The 23,117-nt window shown below is 44.0% G+C and overlaps 1 protein-coding gene and 1 long non-coding RNA gene across 2 annotated transcripts; both read right to left on the bottom strand.

Annotated features, from left to right (window-relative positions):
• Positions 1-4,642: 4,642 nt before the first annotated feature.
• Positions 4,643-9,821, bottom strand: LOC309516844 (vomeronasal type-2 receptor 26-like). Its single transcript, XM_082195792.1, has 4 exons — positions 8,965-9,821; positions 7,978-8,205; positions 6,944-7,070; positions 4,643-5,646 (listed from the first exon to the last, which is right to left on the bottom strand). Exons 1-4 carry the CDS (start codon positions 9,799-9,801, stop codon positions 4,745-4,747), a joined length of 2,094 nt encoding a protein of 697 aa, XP_082051918.1. The 5' UTR covers positions 9,802-9,821; the 3' UTR covers positions 4,643-4,744.
• A 4,563-nt stretch (positions 9,822-14,384) lies between these two features.
• On the bottom strand, positions 14,385-23,114 carry LOC309516939. The gene is made up of 2 exons (XR_014213082.1): positions 22,846-23,114; positions 14,385-14,604 (listed from the first exon to the last, which is right to left on the bottom strand). It is a non-coding gene; the product is annotated as an uncharacterized lncRNA (long non-coding RNA).
• Positions 23,115-23,117: the final 3 nt, after the last annotated feature.

The following is a 23,117-nucleotide window of genomic DNA, read 5'->3' as shown; positions in this document are numbered from 1 at the left end:
ATGCTGCTCCTTATATACTACACCCAGATGCTGACACACCTTAATCAAATACAACTCAGCAGCACCTGCTATGTTTCACAGCTGTAAAGCTGGGTCTTGTTATCTTGCTCTGGCCCTTGCTCTGGCCCCTTAAAGACATACACATGGAGTGGAACAATGATGAACCTTTACATTTAAAGAAACCATTCAACATTTCCCCTGCGGTTCATCATTGTGGAACAAAAACATAAAGCATACTTTGTACATGTTTTTCATGTGTAACCTTTGGAAGTGCTTTAGTAAAAATGTCCGCAATTTGATTGTCACCTGGAACATATTTAAATACAACCATTTCATCAGCAATTAGTTTCTTTACAAATTCTAAACGTAATCTCAAGACTCTAGTGCGCTGCGTATTGGTCTCTGAACACAGGATAGCAAGTCCACTCTGGGAATCAAGGTAAACTTTTACTGGTAGTGTTACTTGCATCTGTAGGTCTGCAAATACTTGCAGATACCATTCTACATCACGAGTGGCCTGAACACATGCGCATAATTCACTCTCTGTTGTAGAGAAACAAATAATGGTTTGTGTCTGGGACTTCCATTCAAATGGACAACCATTATAACAAAACACCATACCAGACACACCCCTGCAATTATTTTGCTCCACTGCATGAGATGCATCGCAGAAAATTTCAAAACCTTTGTCAATACATGTTGTAAACTGCAACCTATAATGTTTGGTATGTTTAAGGTACATCACCACTCTCTTAAGAGCAGAGAAACATTGTGTAGTGGGCTTTTCCACATTGTGATGCATCTTTTAACAAAAGCTTAACTGTTTCATATTTTACACTTGGTGAATAACACAAAACATAATCTTCACCTGGAATTTGTTGAAAACCCCTAGCAACTAGTCTTGCCTTGTACCTTACAACTTCATTTTTGTCATTCATTTTAACTCTATAAACCCATTTTGAATCAATAAGTCTCATATCTGGGGTTTGTGGTACAAGAGACCAAGTGTTATGCTCTTTTAAAGAAGCTATCTCAGAGTTCATAGCTTTATACCAATTTACAGCTTGGTGCTTAGGTAAATTCTGAACATCATTGTAGCTTTTTGGCTCAAAAACCACCTTATTGGCATACACAGTATTAAAATGTTCATCTGCAAAATGCTGTGGCTTCTGTCTCTTTCTATCTGAACGTCTCAGTCCGGAAGGAGAGTCAGACTCCTCAGACTTAACGGGACTAAGTGAACTACTGGTTTCAGGTTGTAAATCATCATTGTCAGACTGAAGAGGTGCCTGTAGGCTAAGCTCACGGTCAGAAAACTCAAGAGAATCTAACCTCCCCTCAGGTGCCTGTGACTTTAAATCCTCAAACAAATTATCAGATTCAACAGGCTTTTTGTCTTTTCCCATTAATTCAGAAGCACCATTTTCCCCTGCTGCTGCTGCTGCTTCTTCCTCTTCTTCCTCAGTATCATTTATACCATCAGTATCTTGGAAAACAGCAACTCCATTCCAATTTACAGTTTGTATCATGCTTCTGGTAATATGAAATTTGCCAGTTGCTGGTATGTAAATTCTGTACGCCCCCTGCTGGTAGCCCATTAATTTTCCCTGAACACTACGTTCACCCAATTTCTGCTTAGCAGGATAATGCATAATTACATCTGAACCCCAAATGCGTAGGTATTTCAGATTAGGGCGTTTTTTAAACAGCTTCTCATAGGGGGTGACATCTAAACCAGAATGATAACTGCGATTTCTAACATAACAAAAGGCATGGAGCGCTTCAGCCCAAAAGACTTTGGGCAGATTAGCATCATCTAGATAAGTTTTAACCCCAGCCTGCAAGTCACGCTGCACAACTTCAACAAGCCCATTTTGCCAGGGACTTCGGGGGCAAAATAACTCATGAGTAGTCCCCTGCGCTTCCAGGAATTTCTCAAAATCTTCAGAAACAAATTCCCCGCCCCGGTCAGAAAACAGATTCTTAATAGGTTTGTTAAAGTGCGTTTTTACCCAGTTGCAAAAAACCTTATACTTCTCAAATGCTTGGGGCTTCTCAGCTATTGCATAAGTCCAACAATATCTACTATACTGGTCTATCAGGGTAAGCCAGTACTTAGAACCTCCTAATGATGGTGGGAGTGGCCCAACTAAATCACAATGTACACGCTCAAATGGCTCAGTTACTTTCCTATCTGAGCACCTACCCTTGCGTGCAACCTTAATCTTATTCTTGCAACAGGATAGACATTGCATAAAGAATTTGCATGGTTTTAAGTTGAGGCCATTAACAATATTCTTTGTCTTAATTACATCAGCAAAATTCAGATGTCCCAGAATTCTGTGCGCCTCATGGACACACCCGGAATGTGGCCTTACATTCCTCAACCCCTGGCTTGACTGTGCTGCTCTGCAATTTGTAGGCGATTGGGAGTAGGTGCGAAAATACAGTCTATATAAACCATCAGATTCCCGGGCATACAATAGACGTTTGTTCCCAACGAAAAACTCACACATTGACTTTAAGAAACACACAGTTATGCCTTGACGAGCAAAACACCTTACTGATAATAAATTGTCCACTGACGGGCAGTAAATGCAGTTTGCTATAGTAATGTTTAAAGAGTCAAGTTTAACAGTACCCCTGCCAAGCGACTGCAAGACTTGTGAATTGGCTAAATGTACATTACCAATTTCCTCTTCGAAAGAAATAAACAAGCTTCGATCATTGCAGACGTGCTGAGATGCTCCTGAGTCGATAACAAAAGACTTCCACTTGGCACCTTTAATTCTTTTACGATCTGCAGTCCGAGCGTGAAAAGCTCGCGGCTCGTTTCTGTCTCTACTATACGATGCCGGCTGCTGGGCTGACGACCGTGATTGACGAACAGAAACAGGCTTGGGAGTACTTAGCTTTCTTTTGGATCTGCAGTCCTTTGCAAAATGTCCTTGCTTATTGCAGAACCAACAACGCTTTGCAGCTTTAAATGCAGTTGTATCACCACAGGTTTGCATATGGTGTTCCTCATTCTTTCTGGAAACAGGAGTGCTTATGGCACAAGCCTCCCTTCTATCCAACTCGCCCATTAATCTTGCCGTTACCCCTTCCACAGTTAATTGTGCTGGTGGAACGGCAGATATCTGGCTAGCTATACCATCAAAGTCCTCATTAAGGGAACATAGAATGATAAAAATCATGGAACTTTGAAGTGTCAGGCATAGCCCTATTGGCTTTAGCCCAAACGTAGTAGAGTTTTCCTGCACAGCGAGGAAGCTAGTTGAGGTGGTAATGACTAGTCAGCTAGACTCAGAATAACTATTTACAGGATTTATTAAAAGGAAAAAATAAAACCAGCAGAGTTTCTGCATATAAAACAAAGCAAAATAAATCCTTTCTTTCTCTCTCTCTCTTAACCATACACAGCACTTCTAACTCCTAACACACCTAACACCAAACTGTGCTAGCATTCCCAGATAACAGAGTTGAGTGCTGGTCGTTAACCAATCAGAGTAAGTAGTTTCTAGGTCAAGCAGACCTTGGCTTTCAGCCAAGAGTAAATTGACACTGCCTTGAGTTAATTGTGTGAAGCCAGAATCTGCAAATTCCCACAAAATCAATTAACAGAAACTGAACAAAAAATGTACTGAATATCAGGTATCTCCATGTCCCTTCGAATTAATTCACCGCGTATTGCCTCCAGACGTCTCAAGTGTGCTGCCAAATCACCACCAGGCTGCAACTTCGTCTGGTACAACTGCTTGAAAAACGTCAATGCAGACGCTGACTCTTTTCTAACATGCACTGCTGCAAGACTGTCCCACATTTCTTTGGCAGTTTTCTTATTCCTTATATAGACTACTTGCTGGTCGCTGACTGCCAAATTAATTATCACCCTGGCTTTTGCATCTCCTTTCGACCAAGCATTAGTTACAGGGTCGGGAGGGTCATCAGTTACATAGGTCCATACTTCTCTAGAGGTCAAAAGCGCCTCCACCCGAAAAGACCATAAACTATAGTTCTCATCTGTTAGCTGTGGGAAGACCAGAGCCTTCTCAGCTTCAGGAACCCGGTCAACCATTCTGGAACTCTTCCAGACCCACAAAAACTACGCTAACAGGACAAGGAGTTTTCAAACCTTTCTCAGAGTCCAAAAATATGCAGTCATCCACTCAGCAGCTGGGCCCATAACCAAAGATGTTGGCTTCTTGCAGTATAGTGCCGCTGCAGAGAGCTTGCTGGGGAGACCATGCATTAAAAAGAAGGGACTCAAAAATAACTTAAAGAAGGTTTTAATAAGAAAAACAAAAACTCCATTTACACTAAATATATTAACAAACAAACATGACCCAACCACCAACCCATCCCCCAGGGTAATGGGAGAGCTAGATGCTGCTCCTTATATACTACACCCAGATGCTGACACACCTTAATCAAATACAACTCAGCAGCACCTGCTATGTTTCACAGCTGTAAAGCTGGGTCTTGTTATCTTGCTCTGGCCCTTGCTCTGGCCCCTTAAAGACATACACATGGAGTGGAACAATGATGAACCTTTACATTTAAAGAAACCATTCAACACAATCACCACAAGGAAAATCTAGAAAAAACATCTAGGGGAAAAATCTAGGGGGGGGGGAATCCAGAAAAAATTATGTAAGGCAGCTGCTGAACAAGTGTTTGCAAATATTCAACTGCACCCAAAGAAAAAAGCACAAGATACAGCAAAGTACAGGTTATTATTTCTTTACCTTCTCTTCCTTATTAGCTGTTCCCTATTGTTCAGCTCAGGCCTCAGAATGATTATGTAACATTTTGGGGAAAAGATGCAGCCCAGCAACCCAACACCGGAGGCTAAGATGGAGAAGATCTCCACAGCTACCATGTATTTTCCCTTGGTGCTCAGGTAGGAGGGAATAAAGGACAGCCAAACACTGCAGAAGACCAACATGCTAAAAGTGATAAACTTGGCTTCATTGAAACTGTCTGGTAGCTTCCTGGCAAGGAAAGCCACAGCAAAACTTACAGTGGCCAGGCAGCTCATGTAGATGAGGACACAGTAAAACATGGCCACACTCCCCTCATTACATTCTAGTATAATTTCTTCCATCACAGAGTGCATGTCCACATCTGGGTATGGGGGAGAGGTTGCCAGCCAAACAGTACATATACCTGCTTGGACTATGGAGCAGGAAAGTAGAATGGAGTGGCCAAGTCCTCTCCCCACCCATTTCCTCATCCTGGATTTTGGTTTTGTAGCCATGAAGGCCAAAACCACCGTGAAGGTTTTTGCCAGGACACAAGAAACAGCAGTTGAGAAGATGATGCCAAAAGCTGTTTGTCGGAGGAGGCACGTGACCTTCTCAGGTCGGCCAATGAAGAGCAATGCACAAAGGAAGCAGAGCAGGAGAGAGATGAGGAGAGTGTAGGTGAGGTTTCGGTTGTTTGCAATGACAATGGGTGTGTTGTGGTGCTTCATAAATATACTTAGTATCAGAGCTGTGATCAAGGAAAGGGAAAGAGAGAAAGAGGCTAAACTGATGCCCAAAGGTTCTTCATAAGACAAGAAGCTGATATCCTTGGGTAGACATGCATCCCGGTTCCTGCTTGGATATTCTTTGTTTGGGCATTTATGACAGTCATTCATATCTGGAAAAAAATAAGGAAATGACCTTTAGTTCATATCACGTCAGCTTCCTGAAATGTTGACTTTCTGTCTGAGAAGAACAGAGCTCTGCTCAAATTAAAACACCTTTAATACTGTCTGGTGCTCTTTAATGTGATGTTGTTGCATTTAATCGGTTCAGAGCTATTGGTCTGTAAATTGCAGAGCCAGGGCTATTCCTCCTCATGATTTTGGAACATATCATCACACTAGTCTGGGTGTAACTTGTGTAAGTCAAAAGAAATGAAAAGCCCCTTTTAGATATGATTTAAACCACATAACACCTTGCTACTCTCAATGCAGAGTCATTCTCATTAGATTAACATATTTAGACTATCTGAAGGGCAATGATCACAAAGAGGCAGGATCACACAAAAGACTGAGAAATGACTCTGCCCCTGTGGAGAAGGCAATAAGTGGCTCATGTTCTCCTGTCCTGTCCCCTTTATAAAGATCTGAGGAATGGGAACATCACCCCACTCTTACTTACCATCCCAGGCCTCCCATCTGCGGCCACATCTTTCTTTCTTTTATCAGATCAAAATGATGAGACAACAGCAAAGGTTGCTAGGTTTATCGAGGGTGCAATGAGATTAAGGGCCACTATCTGAACGATAATCTTGGTCATTTGATTGCCCTTTTTACCCATTGTTGTCTTTTTATTTGAATATATTTCTTGTTTTATGATGCTATGGCTGTTGGCTAATACGAATAAAATTTATCTATCTTCTTCTTATAGTAAAAGCTATGGTTTTCCCAGTAGTGATGTATGGAAGTGAGAGCTGGACCATAAAGAAGGCTGATCGCCGAAGAATTGATGTTTTTGAATTATGACTCTTGAGAGTCCCATGGACTGCAAGAAGATCAAACCTATCCATTCTGAAGGAAATCAGCCCTGAGTGCTCACTGGAAGGACAGATCCTGAAGCTGAGGCTCCAATACTTTGGCCACCTCATGAGAAGAGAAGACTCCCTGGAAAAGACCCTGATGTTGGGAAAGATGGAGGGCACAAGGAGAAGGGGAAGACAGAGGACGAGATGGTTGGTTAGTGTTCTCGAAGCTACCAGCATGAGTCTGACCAAACTGCAGGAGGCAGTGGAAGATAGGAGTGCCTGGCATGCTCTGGTCCATGGGGTCACGAAGAGTTGGACACGAATAAACGACTAAACAACAACAACATCTTCTTCTCACAGTAGCTTCTCTTTCTTCTCTTTTGAAACAAACTCAACCGTCCTTACAGCACTTTTCAATGCTAAGTACTAATCTATTTATTTCTCTTACCATCCTGGTTTGCAATCTTCCCCTCAGCACATGGGATGCAATCGTAGCAGCAAGGGGGCTGTCCCTCCTTCACTTTCTTGCTGGATCCTGGAATACATCTCTTAGTACAGACAGAAAGAGGCTGAATCTAATCCACAAATGAAAGAGCAGAAGTTTTATCAAGACACTAATGAATTTGGAACCCTTTGTGTTCTCGCTCCTTTCTCTGTGTTACTAAGCTGACAAAGCATTTCAGTAATATGTAATGGCTTATTATTTTCTTATTATTAGTAGTAATGTTTGAAAGTATGTGATGTTCCCTCTTTATTGCTCTGGGGTGTGCATCTGTTCTGCAAAAATTGCTCTGTCCATAAGGTACACTTTGAAGTTTCCCTGTTAATTTTGTTATAATTGCTGATTTTGAGTATGTAGCCCAGTAGGTACACAGCTCTAGAACTGATTTTGGTGCCAGTAGGTACATCTATTCTTGGACCCATCAGATGCTTCCTGGGGAAGTGTTCCAAATTCACTTTGTAGTTTCATGGTCTCTGAGCATGTATACCCATTTGTGCTGGGGACATGCACTCAGAGGCTTCATTTTACTGGAAGAAAACCTGTCCTTCTGTATCAATGCCCTTTCAAAGAAAAACTGGTATTTGACCTGGTCCTAATTACCCACATTCAGATGATAAATTGTGTGATGCAAAAACCACATTTGCATGGATGCACTTGTAGTGGGGTCTGTGAATGGGTGGGATTAGGGTGAGATAATCTAGTTTTTGTTATAAGGCGTATTTACACTGTTAGTCTTGCTTAACTATATTTTGTAGTAAAAGGGTCCGTCTGTTTTGCAGCCTCCTTAATTAAATATTTCTTTTAATCCATGTGTGGCTTCTAGCAGTAAGATTTTGGCTCTTAATCTGGTACCTCATTGCTTTGGTCATATACCACTCCTCAACTTGTGGCTCAAAAAACAGTGAGTAGACTTGCAGGTGAATAATGATTGCTTATTCAATACTGAATCTCTTTTGAATTAGCAAACAATGCAACCCTACCTGGTTAAACCAACTGTGCCATGTGATGGCATCTTCATCAAGGAGTAATGATTGGTCTGGAGGAGCTTGTGGATCTATCCTCCCAACTCTCACCCGGTGCAAACTTTGGTTGGTGAATATGATCCAATTCACAATATCCAAGCTAGATGCTGCCTCTCCATTCTGGTTGATGAAGACCACATCTCCTGCAGTATTGTTAAATGAGATGCTTCTCAGAAAGTGATGGAGCTAGATTGAAAGCAGAAAAGAAAGGGGTTTAGAAAAGACTGCAGTCTAATGCAGGGAGGAGCATTTTTTTTCTCTGGGAAGAACCTACAACAAATGGTGGGGGTGATTTAGTCATTTGTCAGTGGATACAGGCCCAAGCATGGAGAGAGCCAGCCAATTTTCTTTCACACACATGCATCTCTCCCAATCTTCCTTACAATCCTTCTTTCTCTGATTGTCCACAAATTAAATATGTTTAAGCAGCAAGATCTCTCACTCACTCACTCTCCGTCCCTCCCTCCCTGAGCATCTCAGAAGACACGGAAGTGGTTTGTGACCACAGGCTCTAAGAAAGGATTTGGTTGATATGGGATAGAGGGAGTGCTGAACATCTCTCTCAACCATTACCACTGCTTCCTATCTATGAATGGCATGGGATCTTATTGGGTTGCAAAGCTTCCATCATAACAAACGCTTTCTCCTCAAGCATGGGGCAATAACTGCCCAAAGAAGGACACAACCATCATTTCCCTTCCCTATAGATTCTACAGCCATTTGCAAGCAGAAAAATATATGGGGAAATCATCTAGGATACCATCATATCAGTGTACCTCCTACTCTGTCTGCAGAATTATAAATTCCATTCTGGGTTCTTCTTCCACATACACTAGTGCAAATGCTTGAACTCTGAGAGGAAAGAGCAAGCTGATAGGATTTTGGGAACACAAAAAGTGACAGGAAGCAGCAGGGCTTTGCCAGTTGTGGAAATTCAGCCTTTACCTGCCAAAACTCTTGATTTGGATTCTTCCCTCTCCCTCCATATGCAATTCCTCTGTGTCTGTGTCTGGATGTGGACATGGCATGTAAAGCATGGGCCATGGCGTAGACAGCACTGTGGATGCTGTAACTGTGGCCTGTCATGCTCATTTCAAAAAGGGATCCGGGAAGGTTCTCCAGCTTCTCTTCTCCAGTGCAGATATTCCCTTCTGCTTTGTCTGCAGTGTTTTCTGGGAATACACATTCAAAGGCCTGTTGCCAGAATTCCCTGATAAAACCGTCCTCATATGTGCTGGAAGGGTTTCTGTGCACAACATACTGATGAAATCCTGATGGGTTTCTGATGTGAATTTCAAAGGATATAGCACCACTGAATATTCCTGCCTCCCAGTACCTTTGAAAGACGAATGTAGCAAACTCAACCTGGGCTGTTGTTATCCATACTTTACTTTTTACATTCTTTGTCTTGTCATCATGTTTTGATATGTATGAAAGCACCATAAAAGTTGCCATGGAGTAAGATTCCCCAGAGGCAACCACTACGTTAGCTTTGCTGCTAAAAATTTTCTGACTTATTGTTGCACCCTGTTGTAGCATGTCAGTAATTTCAGAAAGAAAACTAAATTTGGGGATTCTTTCTATGAATTCAAAGCAGACACCACTCTTGGTAAACATTGGGGAAATGGCTTGCACAAATCTTTCTCCATTGTCATTGTCTAGTGCAACGACTCCAATCCACGTCCACCTGAAATGCAGAAGCAAAGAGAGAATTCCCTCATACTGAAGGGCTTCTGAGGCTGCCATCTGGTAGAAGGGAAGCCCTGGGCTTTTATCATTCATCACTGGAGCAGAGCCATAAATGAGCTAAAGAGGAAATGGAGGAAGAGAAGAGGCAAAGTTATATTTGCATAGTTCTTTCAAAATATTAATATACATTTTCTGGTGAATCCTGTTAGTCAGACATGCCCTTTGCCACCCACCAGGGGTTGCATGCCCTCTCTCATTTATACAAATGACACAGGTGCAGATTGGGTGAAAATTGGAATCTTCTCCAATTCCTGCTTGTTAAGCATTTGTTCTGTTGATCAGAGAGGGGCATTTTCCCATCTATATTCTTTTTTAAAAAAAGTTTCCCAATTTGGCAGGGTAAACTGAACAGAGGGACACACAATGTCATAAACAAAGGATTGCCTAACACTGTGTTAGACATTATTTACTGCAACCACATCAGAATTGCAACTTGGGTCAGATGCACATTTATTTTCTGGAGCTTCTTTTTCTTCACAAAGCACATACCCCAGCAAACAGCAGAACTGCCATTTCTACCTGTTCTTTTTCAAGACTACTTAGATTTCATCTATCAACATTTATTTCACTTTGGACCCAACTGCTCAATTTTATTGCTGTTCTTCTGCAGAACTGGACTGTATCTGCAATTTGCCATAACTCCAGGGTGTGTTTAATTTGAAAGCCCTTTTCACCTAAACATTCACATATTTCGTGTGGTGTCGTGAAGAGAAATAATTATTGTACTTGGAAATACTTGTGAATTTTTATCCTATAAGGAATTACCCCTCTTCCCCTGCAACTCAATTCAGATACCCTTCTTGTTAAGCAGGAAATGCTGCGAATCCAAAAATGGCTGGTGAGGATGGTGTGCATGGTTCTGTCCCCAATTTCATCCTCGCCCTGAACTGGTGATACACTCTGAACTGGTGCTGTGAATTCAGCCTCATTCTCAATGCAAGCTAAGAGAGGTATCCTACATGGGTGTCTTACCTGTGGAATCTTATAGATATCCAAAACTGTTGCCACATAAAAGGAGATTTCAGAATCAAGTCCCCCAATGACCCCAGCCAGATTATTTTCAACATCACATATATAGTTTGGGACAAATTTCTCCACCATGGATAAAAGCAGCAGTGTGGCAAGATACGTGCTCCTTGCATTGTTATAGCTGTCATACAAGTGAAAACCCAAGGTGATATTGGGTAAGATGTGAGGGTCTTCATTGATCTCCTTGACTGCAAATGCCAAGGCCACGATGTGCTGGTAAAGCTTAGGCACCACCCTAGGATGAGATTTGCAAACAGTATCAGTAGGAACAGATATGGCAAACAATAGTTAAATCATATTGAGTTCAGTGGAGTTAACTCCCTGTCCATTCCACTGCTGAACAGTTCTTATAATCAGCAAGTTCTTCCTCATGTTTACACAGAATCTCCTTTCTTGCCACTTGAATCCATTGGTTCAACTGAACACAATATACCAGGTGTGTTTTGCGCAGCGCGAAAGAGATCTCTTCTGTGTGTTTTTTTAAATTGGGGTACTATGCTTCTGTTGATGCAGACTTTTCAGATGTACTACTGGCAAACCAGGTGTTCCCCATTTTATATTTGTGCAGCTGGTATTTCCTGCCTAAGTGCAGAACCTGACATTTGTCCCTATTGAAATTCATTTTGTTAGTTTTGTCTCAGTTAAGGCCTGTTAAGGCCAATGGTATTTAGACCAGGGGTTACTAATGTGGTGCCCACAGGAACATTGGAACACCTGGGGTCTTTCCCTGAAACATCTGAAGTCTTTTCCTGACATTTACAAAGTGCCTGAGCTCTCTCCTGCAATGACCCCTTCCTTACTCATGAGGCAGAGATGGTGGTTGTAATTCACAGAATTCTATAATTCATATTATATGTCACCATTGTGAAACACAACTTTAGCCTAAGATCAGGAAAAGAAACAATATGAGCATTCAGGTTCAGAACAAGGTTTTTTAACACTCCTGTTCAGATAAAGTCTATCAAAATCAACTGTTCAAAAGGGCTATCTCAGACACATAAATATATATACATTTCAATACATTTATATTCATTTGTCTGTCAAGAAACGCGAGCTTCTAGAGTATTCTCTTAATTCAGAAGACATTCCTATGTATTATTACATCAGCATATGTCCCACTGAAATCAAAAGTGGCTACCCCTAGGGTAGAAGTTTGTAGCCTCAGCCATTATGCTGAGGCTGCAACTCTTGGTTTGATCTTTCCTCTGCTGTAACGAATGAGTGGCTTAGTTCTTACACAAGCTCTTCAGGCAGCACTGGTGGGGGTTCCTCAGTCAATGTTGCTGGAGAGGAGATGAAGCCACCATGGAAAACAATACCACCAATGAGGAACTCTCCTGGCTGATGGTACGTTTGAAGTGGACAGTGTGGACTTTGAAGCCTGCATTTTCCTATGTGAGCCTGACATGCATTGTAAGAAATCAGGTTCAGCAGCAAGACCACTAAAACCACCATCCATGCAAGGGCAACTGTTTCTTCTACACAGAAACCATGATTTCTCTGGCAATAGTATAATCAGCTTCTCCAAGATAAAAATTGTCTCATTTGAATGGTAGTTAAGTTTCCTGAGAGGATGCAATCTGGGAGTATCCCAGACTCTTTTTAAGTAATTCTGGTTAAGCTGCAGCATACTTTGTGTTATGTTGCTAGTGAAAATCCGGAGGGATCTTTGAGGAGCAGCAGATATAATTATAGCCCTGTTAATAACCAAGGAGGAATGTATTTATTCAGTTTTAGGAATTCCCTGTGGAATTGCTGAAGGAAATGTCTTTGTCACATATTCAGAACTGTTATTTTTAATTTCCTTTCAATAGATAATAAGGGACCACTGATGTATTGGTGAAGTTAGAAGTTCATAATAGAAGACCTTGTAACCAATAGAGATCCCAAAATGTATATTTGTTTGTTTTCAAAATTCAGCTACTTACATATGGTCATCTGAAAATTCCCGAGATGGGTGTTTTTCAAAGGATAGGGTATCTGAAAATATGTAGATCTGAGAAATAATGCCAGCAATGATGAGATCTCCTGATTGATAATATTTGTGAAGAATAGGGACAGGTTCTCTGATGGAACATTGAAAAATATGCAGAAACGTGCACATCCCATGCACCAACAGTAAGAGCACCAGCAACCAAAACACTACCATCTTGAAAGGGATTATTCATTTAGGCACAAGTTCACCTCATTTGTTACTGCCATTCCAGTGTTCCTAAGCAGCAAAGCCTAACTTGTATGGTCACTCACTCAGCTGAACTTGTATGGTCACTCACTCAGCTGATTCAAAGCCAGACTGATGAGTCTAGGTATGTCTATAGATTGAACTCTGTATATTTCAAAGTTATTCATTAGACACTCCAGTCTCATTTTTATCATTCTGCATGTGGACAAAGGAGGTCCCTAGGGAAGGGAAGAAGACGTAATTTTGAATAATTTGGTAATTACAGACGTAATCACTTGCTCTGAGTTACAGATTCTCTGTAATAATATATCAAAAACATGTTCATCACATCTCAGCCAAAGTCTTTTCTTAAATGGGAGAGATAAGTGCTAGGTCCCTTCTTTTATTCAAACACACTGGCTGGGAAGGCTGTTAATTTATTTACAGAATACTACTATTCCCCTTCCGGGGGGGGGGGGGTACCTACTTACATATGGTCATCTGAAAATTCCTGAGATGGGTTTTTTTCAAAGGATAGGGTATCTGAAAATATATAGATCTGTGAAATAATGCCAGCAATGATGAGATCTCCTGACTGGTAATATTTGTGAAGAATAGGGACAGGTTCTCTGATGTAACACTGAGGAAGAGGAAGAAACTTGCACATCCCCTGCAGTGGCAGTAAGAGCACCAGCAACCTAAACACTACTATCTTGCAAGGGATTATTCATTTAGGAACAAGTTCACCTCTTCTGTTACTATCATTCAAGTGACTGTGAGTTGTAGAGACTAACTTGAATGGTCACTCACACAGCTGATTCAAAGCCAGACTCATTATTCTCTGTATATCTATAGACACAACCATGTATAGTTCATAGTCATATTAATAAGACCCTCCATTCTTAGACCCTCAATTCTGAATAATTACAGGAGAGGTAATCACTTGCTTTGAATTACAGTTTCTGTGTAATATTTTAAAGAAAACATATTTATCCTATCTCAGCCAAAGCCAATCAAGCACAGTAATCCCATGGGCATTGAACCAACACCAGCTGATGGCATGGCTCCCCAAATCTCTTTTCTGATGAGAGCAGATTTTGCATCTCATTTGGAAACCCAAGACCCAGGGTCTAGAGGAAGAATGGGGAGGCACACAATGCCAAATGCTTGAAGTACAGTGTGAAGTTTGCACAGTCTGTGTTGATTTGAGGAGCCAAGTCATCAGCTGGTGTTGGTCCACTGTGCTTCATTAAGTCCAGGGTCAACACAGCCACCTGCCAGGAGATTTTGGAGCACTTCATGCTTTCTTCCACAGACAAGCTTTATGGGGATGCTGATTTCATTTTCCAGCAGGACTTCGGCACCTGCCCACACTGCCAAAAGTACCAAAGAAAGGAGAGGATGAGAGAGGACAGGAGAACATAGGTGAGGTTCCAATTATTAGCTTTTACTATGGGAGTGTTCTGGTGCTTGATGAATATTCCAAGAACCAAAGTTATGATTAAAGAAAATAAAACGGCAGATGTGCTCAAAATGATCCCAAGGGGTTTTGCTGTAAGTCAGGAAGGTTATGTATTTTGGGAGGCATCCATCTTGGCCAATGTTTGGATAATGATCTTCTGAACACTGAAAACAATCATCCATGTCTAAAATCAAATATGAAAAATAGATATAAAATGGTATTTACCGTATTTTTCGCTCTATAGGACGCACTTTTTCTCCTTCAAAAATGAAGGGGAAATGTGTGTGCGTCCTATGGAGCGAAGACGCCGTAGCCCCGCGACCCTCTCTCGGCTGGAGAGGTGAAGCGCGGCTATGGCAGGAGCCTCTACAGCCCCACGTCACCTCTCCAGCCGGGAGAGCGCGCGCGGGGCTAAAGCAGCCTCCCGCGACCCTCTCCCAGCTGGGGAGGTGACGCGCTGCTATGGCAGGAGCCTCTATAGCAGCGCGTCACCTCCCCAGCCGGGAGAGCGCGCGCGGAGCTAAAGCAGCCTCCCGCGACCCTCTCCCAGCTGAAGAGGTGACACGCAGCTATGGCAGGAGCCTCTATAGCAGCGCGCCACCTCCCCAGCCAGGAGAGGGTCACAGGTGCTTCTTTAGCCCCGCGTGCGCTCTCCCGGCTGGAGAGGTGACGTGGGGCTGTAGAGGCTCCTGCCATAGCCGCGCTTCACCTCTCCAGCCGAGAGAGGGTCGCGGGGCTACGGCGTCTTCGCTCCATAGGACGCACACACATTTCCCCTTCATTTTTGAAGGAGAAAAAGTGCGTCCTATAGAGCGAAAAATACGGTAAATACCATTTTATATCTATTTTTCATATTTGATTTTAGACATGGATGATTGTTTTCAGTGTTCAGAAGATCATTATCCAAACATTGGCCAAGATGGATGCCTCCCAAAATACATAACCTTCCTGACTTACAGCAAAACCCCTTGGGATCATTTTGAGCACATCTGCCGTTTTATTTTCTTTAATCATAACTTTGGTTCTTGGAATATTCATCAAGCACCAGAACACTCCCATAGTAAAAGCTAATAATTGGAACCTCACCTATGTTCTCCTGTCCTCTCTCATCCTCTCCTTTCTTTGGTACTTTTGGCAGTGTGGGCAGGTGCCGAAGTCCTGCTGGAAAATGAAATCAGCATCCCCATAAAGCTTGTCTGTGGAAGAAAGCATGAAGTGCTCCAAAATCTCCTGGCAGGTGGCTGTGTTGACCCTGGACTTAATGAAGCACAGTGGACCAACACCAGCTGATGACTTGGCTCCTCAAATCAACACAGACTGTGCAAACTTCACACTGTACTTCAAGCATTTGGCATTGTGTGCCTCCCCATTCTTCCTCTAGACCCTGGGTCTTGGGTTTCCAAATGAGATGCAAAATCTGCTCTCATCAGAAAAGAGATTTGGGGAGCCATGCCATCAGCTGGTGTTGGTTCAATGCCCATGGGATTACTGTGCTTGATTGGCTTTGGCTGAGATAGGATAAATATGTTTTCTTTAAAATATTACACAGAAACTGTAATTCAAAGCAAGTGATTACCTCTCCTGTAATTATTCAGAATTGAGGGTCTAAAGAATGGAGGGTCTTATTAATATGACTATGAACTATACATGGTTGTGTCTATAGACATACAGAGAATAATGAGTCTGGCTTTGAATCAGCTGTGTGAGTGACCATTCAAGTTAGTCTCTACAACTCACAGTCACTTGAATGATAGTAACAGAAGAGGTGAACTTGTGCCTACATGAATAATCCCTTGCAAGATGGTAGTGTTTAGGTTGCTGGTGCTCTTACTGCCACTGCAGGGGATGTGCAAGTTTCTTCCTCTATGGCAGGAGCCTCTATAGCCGCGCGTCACCACCCCAGCTGAGAGAGGGTCGCGGGAGGCTGCTTTAGCCCCGCGCGCGCTCTCCCGGCTGGGGAGGTGACGCGCTGCTATAGAGGCTCCTGCCATAGCAGCGCGTCACCACCCCAGCTGGGAGAGGGTCGCGGGAGGCTGCTTTAGCCCCGCGCGCGCTCTCCCGGCTGGGGAGGTGACGCGCTGCTATAGAGGCTCCTGCCATAGCAGCGCGTCACCACCCCAGCTGGGAGAGGGTCGCGGGAGGCTGCTTTAGCCCCGCACGCGCTCTCCCGGCTGGGGAGGTGACGCGCTGCTATAGAGGCTCATGCCATAGCTGCGTGTCACCTCCCCAGCCGGGAGAGCGCGCGCGGGGCTAAAGCAGCCTCCCGCGACCCTCTCCCAGCTGGAGAGGTGACACGCAGCTATGGCAGGAGCCTCTATAGCCGCGCGTCACCTCCCCAGCCAGGAGGTGCTTCTTTAGCCCCGCGCACGTTCTCCCGGCTGGAGAGGTGACGCGTGGCTATGGCAGGAGCCTCTCCGCTGCGCCTTTCCGCTGCTCCCTGACCTGCTCTTTGGGGCTGGTGGTGGGCTTCCCCCCGCCAACCCCAAAGAGCAGGTCCAAAGGAACCTGAAGCCTGGAGAGCGAGAGGGGTCAGTGCACACCGACCCCCCCCTCTCGCTCTCCAGGCTTCCAAGGTAGCCGCCTGAACGCACCTTAAACGGCACCTTGTTTTAGAGTGGGAAAACAAGAGGGGGAAAGTTCTCCCCCTCTCTGTGCAGCGCCTCCTGCCGCTTCACTGAAGGGGCGCTGGGCAGAGAGGGGGAGATTTTTTTTTCCTTGTTCTCCCCCCTCTAAAACAAAGTGCGTCCTATTGTCCGGTGCGTCCAATGGTGCGAAAAATACGGTAAGTATGGCATTCTGTTCCTGAATGAGGGTAGTGAACTTGAAATATCAAAAGTTAATTTTGCAGTAAGAATAATAGGAAATTCTACATATTGAGCATAATCTGAGCTCAGTGGCATCAAGGGCCTTCTTTCTCGTGGGTTCCAAGCAAATCCAGAAATATAAACAAATCAAAAACAATCCTACTAGCAGCTGAAGGTTTCAGAGGCCTCTGTGTCTATTGATTTGCGTCTTTGGGGGTTGAATCATAGAATCATAGAATCATAGAGTTGGAAGAGACCACAAGGGCCATCGAGTCCAACCCCCTGCCAAGCAGGAAACACCATCAGAGCACTCCTGACATATGGTTGTCAAGCCTCTGCTTAAAGACCTCCAAAGTAGGAGACTCCACCACACTCCTTGGCAGCAAATTCCACTGTCGAACAGCTCTTACTGTCAGGAAGTTCTTCCTAATGTTTAGGTGGAATCTTCTTTCTTGTAGTTTGGATCCATTGCTCCGTGTCCGCTTCTCTGGAGCAGCAGAAAACAACCTTTCTCCCTCCTCTATGTGACATCCTTTTATATATTTGAACATGGCTATCATATCACCCCTTAACCTCCTCTTCTCCAGGCTAAACATGCCCAGCTCCCTTAGCCGTTCCTCATAAGGCATCGTTTCCAGGCCTTTGACCATTTTGGTTGCCCTCTTCTGGACACGTTCCAGTTTGTCAGTGTCCTTCTTGAATTGTGGTGCCCAGAACTGGACACAGTACTCCAGGTGTGGTCTGACCAGAGCAGAATACAGTGGCACTATTACTTCCCTTGATCTAGATGCTATACTCCTATTGATACAGCCCAGAATTGCATTGGCTTTTTTAGCTGCCGCGTCACACTGTTGGCTCATGTCAAGTTTGTGGTCAACCAAGACTCCTAGATCCTTTTCACATGTACTGCTCTCAAGCCAGGTGTCACCCATCTTGTATTTGTGCCTCTCATTTTTTTTGCCCAAGTGCAATACTTTACATTTCTCCCTGTTAAAATTCATCTTGTTTGTTTTTGCCCAGTTCTCTAATCTGTCAAGGTCGTTTTGAAGTGTGATCCTGTCCTCTGGGGTGTTAGCCACCCCTCCCAGTTTGGTGTCATCTGCAAATTTGATCAGGATGCCCTTGAGTCCATCATCCAAGTCGTTGATAAAGATGTTGAATAAGACCGGGCCCAAGACAGAACCCTGTGGCACCCCACTAGTCACTCTTCTCCAGGATGAAGAGGAACCATTGATGAGCACCCTTTGGGTTCGGTCAGTCAGCCAGTTACAAATCCACTGAGTGGTAGCATAGTCAAGACCACATTTTACCAGCTTCTTTACAAGAATATCATGGGGCACCTTGTCAAATGCCTTCCTGAAATCAAGGTAGGCTACATCCACTGCGTTCCCTTCATCTACCAGGCTTGTAATTCTGTCAAAAAACGAGATCAGGTTAGTCTGACATGACTTATTTTTCAGAAATCCATGCTGACTATTGGTGATCACAGCATTCCTTTCTAGGTGCTCACAGACTGTTTGCTTAATGATCTGCTCCAGAATCTTCCCTGGTATTGATGTCAGACTGACTGGGCGGTAATTATTTGGGTCCTCTCTTTTCCCCTTTTTGAAAATAGGGACAACATTTGCCCTCCTCCAGTCTGCCGGGACTTCGCCTGTTCTCCAGGAATTCTCAAAGATGACTGCCAGTGGTTCTGAGATCACATCTGCCAGTTCTTTTAATACTCTTGGATGCAGTTCATCTGGCCCTGGAGACTTGAATACATCTAATCTAGCCAAATATTCTTGTACTATCTCCTTAGTTATTCTGGGCTGTGTTTCCTTTGCTGAATCATTTGCTCCAAATTCTTCAGGTCGGGCATTGTTTTCTTTATTGGAGAAGACTGTGGCAAAGAAGGCATTGAGGAGTTCAGCCCTTTCTGTGTCCCCTGTTTGCATTTCACCATCTTCTCCTCTGAGTGACCCCACTGTTTCTTTGTTCTTCCTTTTGCTACGAACATACCCATAAAAGCCTTTTTTGTTGCTTTTAACCTCTCTAGCAAGCCTGAGTTCATTCTGTGCTTTAGCTTTTCTGACTTTGTGTCTACACGTGCTGGCTATTTGTTTGAATTCCTCTTTGGTGGTTTCCCCCCTTTTCCATTTTTTGTACACATCCTTTTTTAATCTTATCTCAGTTAAAAGTTCTTTAGATAGCCACCCTGGCTTCTTTAGGCACCTTCCATGTTTCCGTCTCATTGGTATTGCCTGACGTTGTGCTTTTAGTATCTCCCTCTTAACAAACTCCCAGCCATCATGAACTCCCTTTCCTTTTAGTATTGCTGTCCATGGGATCTCACCCAGCACTTCCCTAAGTTTTATGAAGTCGGCTTTCTTAAAGTCAAGAAATTGAGTCCTAGTATGCTTGGCTGCTACTTTCCACTGTATAGTAAACTTCAGAAGAGCATGATCACTCGCGCCTAATGATCCTTCCACATCTACCCCACTAACCAGGTCATCAACATTGGTTAGGACCAGGTCTAAAATGGCTGTTCCTCTTGTTGCTTCTCCCACTTTCTGGACAATGAAGTTGTCTGCAAGGCCAGTGAGGAATCTGTTTGACCTTATGCTCTTGGCTGAGTTTGACGTCCAACAAATATCCGGGTAATTGAAGTCCCCCATTACTACTATCTCCCTTCCTTTTGCATGCTTGGCCATCTGTTCCAGGAAGGCATCATCTATGTCCTCCGTTTGGCTTGGGGATCTATAGTAAACTCCCACAATGAGGTCTCTGTTATTCTTCTCTCCCTTAATTTTGACCCAAATGCTCTCACTTTGGCTTTGAGGTTCTAAATCTTGGATCTCTTCACAGGTATACACACCCCTGACATATAACGCCACTCCTCCCCCTTTCTTGTCTGGTCTGTTTCTCTGAAATAGATTGTATCCCCCCATTATTACATTCCAATCGTGGGACTTATCCCACCAGGTTTCAGTGATGCCTATTATGTCATATTTAGTTTGCTGTACCAAGAGCTCAAGCTCATCTTGTTTATTTCCCATGCTTTGCGCATTAGTGTACAGACATTGAAGTCCATTAATCATTCCCCCGTGTCTCTTATTTAAGGATTTTTTCCTCCCTCCACTAGGTCCGCGTGTTGTTTGCTCCACTTGGTCTATGACATTTGGATGATCATCTTCATTAATTGATAGACTCCTACCTTCAGGAGCACTGTCTCCCTCCCCCACATTAGTCAGTTTAAAGCCCTCCTGATGAGGTTTCTGAGATTTTTGGCAAAAACATTTCTCCCAACCGTTGTGAGGTGCAGCCCATCACTTGCCAGAAGTCCATCTTCAAGAAAGTGCAGTCCGTGATCTAAGAATCCAAACCGTTCCTGTTTACACCATTTGCGAAGCCAGCTGTTCACTTCCACTATTTTCCCCTCTCTCCCTGGGCCACGTCGTTCAACTGGGAGGACAGACGAGATGACAATTTGTGCATTTAGTTGCTTCAATTTCCTGCCGAGAGCCTCGTAGTCTCTTTTGATCTTCTGGAGGCTATTGCTTGCAGTGTCATTGGTTCCCACATGAACCAAGAGGAAGGGGTATTCGTCAGTGGGTTTTATGATTCCTTGCAGTCGTTCAGTTACATCTTGGATCTTAGCCCCGGGGAGACAGCACACTTCCCGAGACATCTTGTCAGGCCCACAGATCACTGCTTCTGTTCCCCTCAGTAGGGAATCCCCTATCACCACTACACGCCTCCTCTTGGGTTTGGTTGGGGTTCTTCCGTGAGCTGTCCGTTCCAAGGTCGCCTGCACATTCCCTGAGGACTGACTTTGCTGCCCGTCTTCATATACCTGATCGACTGTAATGAGGGAGAGATCCTCAAATGGAGTCTGCTCTTCGTCTTCCATGCTAGGGGAGAGGACCTCAAAGCGATTGTGTATTTCTAAACAATCAGAGTGAACCCTGGGCCTCCTACTTCTTTGAGTCACGTTTCTCCATATATCTGGCTCCTGTGTTGGTGAACTAGCCTCCTTCTCAGGGGAGTCCCCTGTCTCCTCCCTGGTGGAGACGGTGTGCTCTGTTGCTTCCAAGAAGAGCTCCAGCTCTCTAATTCTTTGGAGCGTAGCTACACGTTCCTCCAGTTGCTGGACTTTGTCTTTTAAAAGGGTAATCAACATGCAATTGCTGCAGGTAAAGCTGCCTGCAACCTTTGGCAAGATGGCAAACATTGCGCAGGAATCGCAGGCGACTGCAGCTGTTCCCTCCCCTTCCATCTTGAGATCGTGTCGTTGGGGGTGGCTACAGAGGTCCTCCATCATAAAAAGCTTGAGGACAGGACAAATAACTCCCCCCCCCACAAAAAAACCTAGGTCTCCCCCAACAAACGTTTGAGACTAGCTCCCCTAAATCTAAAAGATGGGTATAACTGCGCGCGCCTAGCGGCGCGCGCCGCTGCCCTTCAGACTCTGATAAGCTCCTCCCACAGCTAATCCCCTGCCTCAACAGAAACCCTGCCCCCTCTGACCTTTACACAGGGAAAACAGCTAACCAGCCACAAAGAAACACACACACACACAAGAAAACCCTTTTTGCTCCTTCTTCAACTGCTGCCCTTCAGACTCTGATAAGCTCCTCCCACAGCTAATCCCCTGCCTCAACAGAAACCCTGCCCCCTCTGACCTTTACACAGGGAAAACAGCTAACCAGCCACAAAGAAACACACACACACAAGAAAACCCTTTTTGCTCCTTCTTCAACTGCTGCCCTTCAGACTCTGATAAGCTCCTCCCACAGCTAATCCCCTGCCTCAACAGAAACCCTGCCCCCTCTGACCTTTACACAGGGAAAACAGCTAACCAGCCACAAAGAAACACACACACACAAAAGAAAACCCTTTTTGCTCCTTCTTCAACTGCTGCCCTTCAGACTCTGATAAGCTCCTCCCACAGCTAATCCCCTGCCTCAACAGAAACCCTGCCCCCTCTGACCTTTACACAGGGAAAACAGCTAACCAGCCACAAAGAAACACACACACACAAGAAAACCCTTTTTGCTCCTTCTTCAACTGCTGCCCTTCAGACTCTGATAAGCTCCTCCCACAGCTAATCCCCTGCCTCAACAGAAACCCTGCCCCCTCTGACCTTTACACAGGGAAAACAGCTAACCAGCCACAAAGAAACACACACACACAAGAAAACCCTTTTTGCTCCTTCTTCAACTGCTGCCCTTCAGACTCTGATAAGCTCCTCCCACAGCTAATCCCCTGCCTCAACAGAAACCCTGCCCCCTCTGACCTTTACACAGGGAAAACAGCTAACCAGCCACAAAGAAACACACACACACAAGAAAACCCTTTTTGCTCCTTCTTCAACTGCTGCCCTTCAGACTCTGATAAGCTCCTCCCACAGCTAATCCCCTGCCTCAACAGAAACCCTGCCCCCTCTGACCTTTACACAGGGAAAACAGCTAACCAGCCACAAAGAAACACACACACACAAGAAAACCCTTTTTGCTACTTCTTCTACTGCTGCCCTTCAGACTTGAGCTTGCAGAGTCTTTTTTTTTAACTGATCCAACCCACTGGTAGTCTTATCCTCTTTGGATTCATCTGATATTCTGTTCAGCCACCCACATTACCTCATGTGAAGTATGTGGAAGAGAGCCCTGGATCATTTGACCATTTTATTTGATCTCTTTTGCCTCCTATAAAAACTGCACAAGACACTCTCTGATTAAAGTTTAAAGAACAAGTAACTTTGACTTAGTAAACTTGCAGTTGCAAAATATTATGTTCAATGCAGGTAGGTGGTAGTTAAATTGCTAATACGTTTTACATAGATTAAACTGTTACAGACTGACTAACTCTCAGGCAGACAGCAGCACAACAGAACAAAGCTGCTGCTCTAACT

The sequence above is a fragment of the Podarcis vaucheri genome (genome assembly GCF_965113315.1).
Source record: "Podarcis vaucheri genome assembly, chromosome: 13".
Classification (NCBI taxonomy): Eukaryota; Metazoa; Chordata; class Lepidosauria; order Squamata; family Lacertidae; genus Podarcis; species Podarcis vaucheri.
This window is presented reverse-complemented; position numbering and strand designations above follow the sequence as displayed.

Excerpts from the sequence above, each read along its gene's own strand:
- LOC309516844 (XM_082195792.1), bottom strand. The coding sequence starts at position 9,801 with ATGAATGATAAAAGCCCAGGGCTTCCCTTCTACCAGATGGCAGCCTCA. Across the intron at positions 8,206-8,964 it reads CAAATCAAGAGTTTTGGCAG|CTCCATCACTTTCTGAGAAG; the intron begins GTAAAGGCTGAA and ends CTTTCAATCTAG. Across the intron at positions 5,647-6,943 it reads GAAGATTGCAAACCAGGATG|ATATGAATGACTGTCATAAA; the intron begins GTAAGAGAAATA and ends ATTTTTTTCCAG.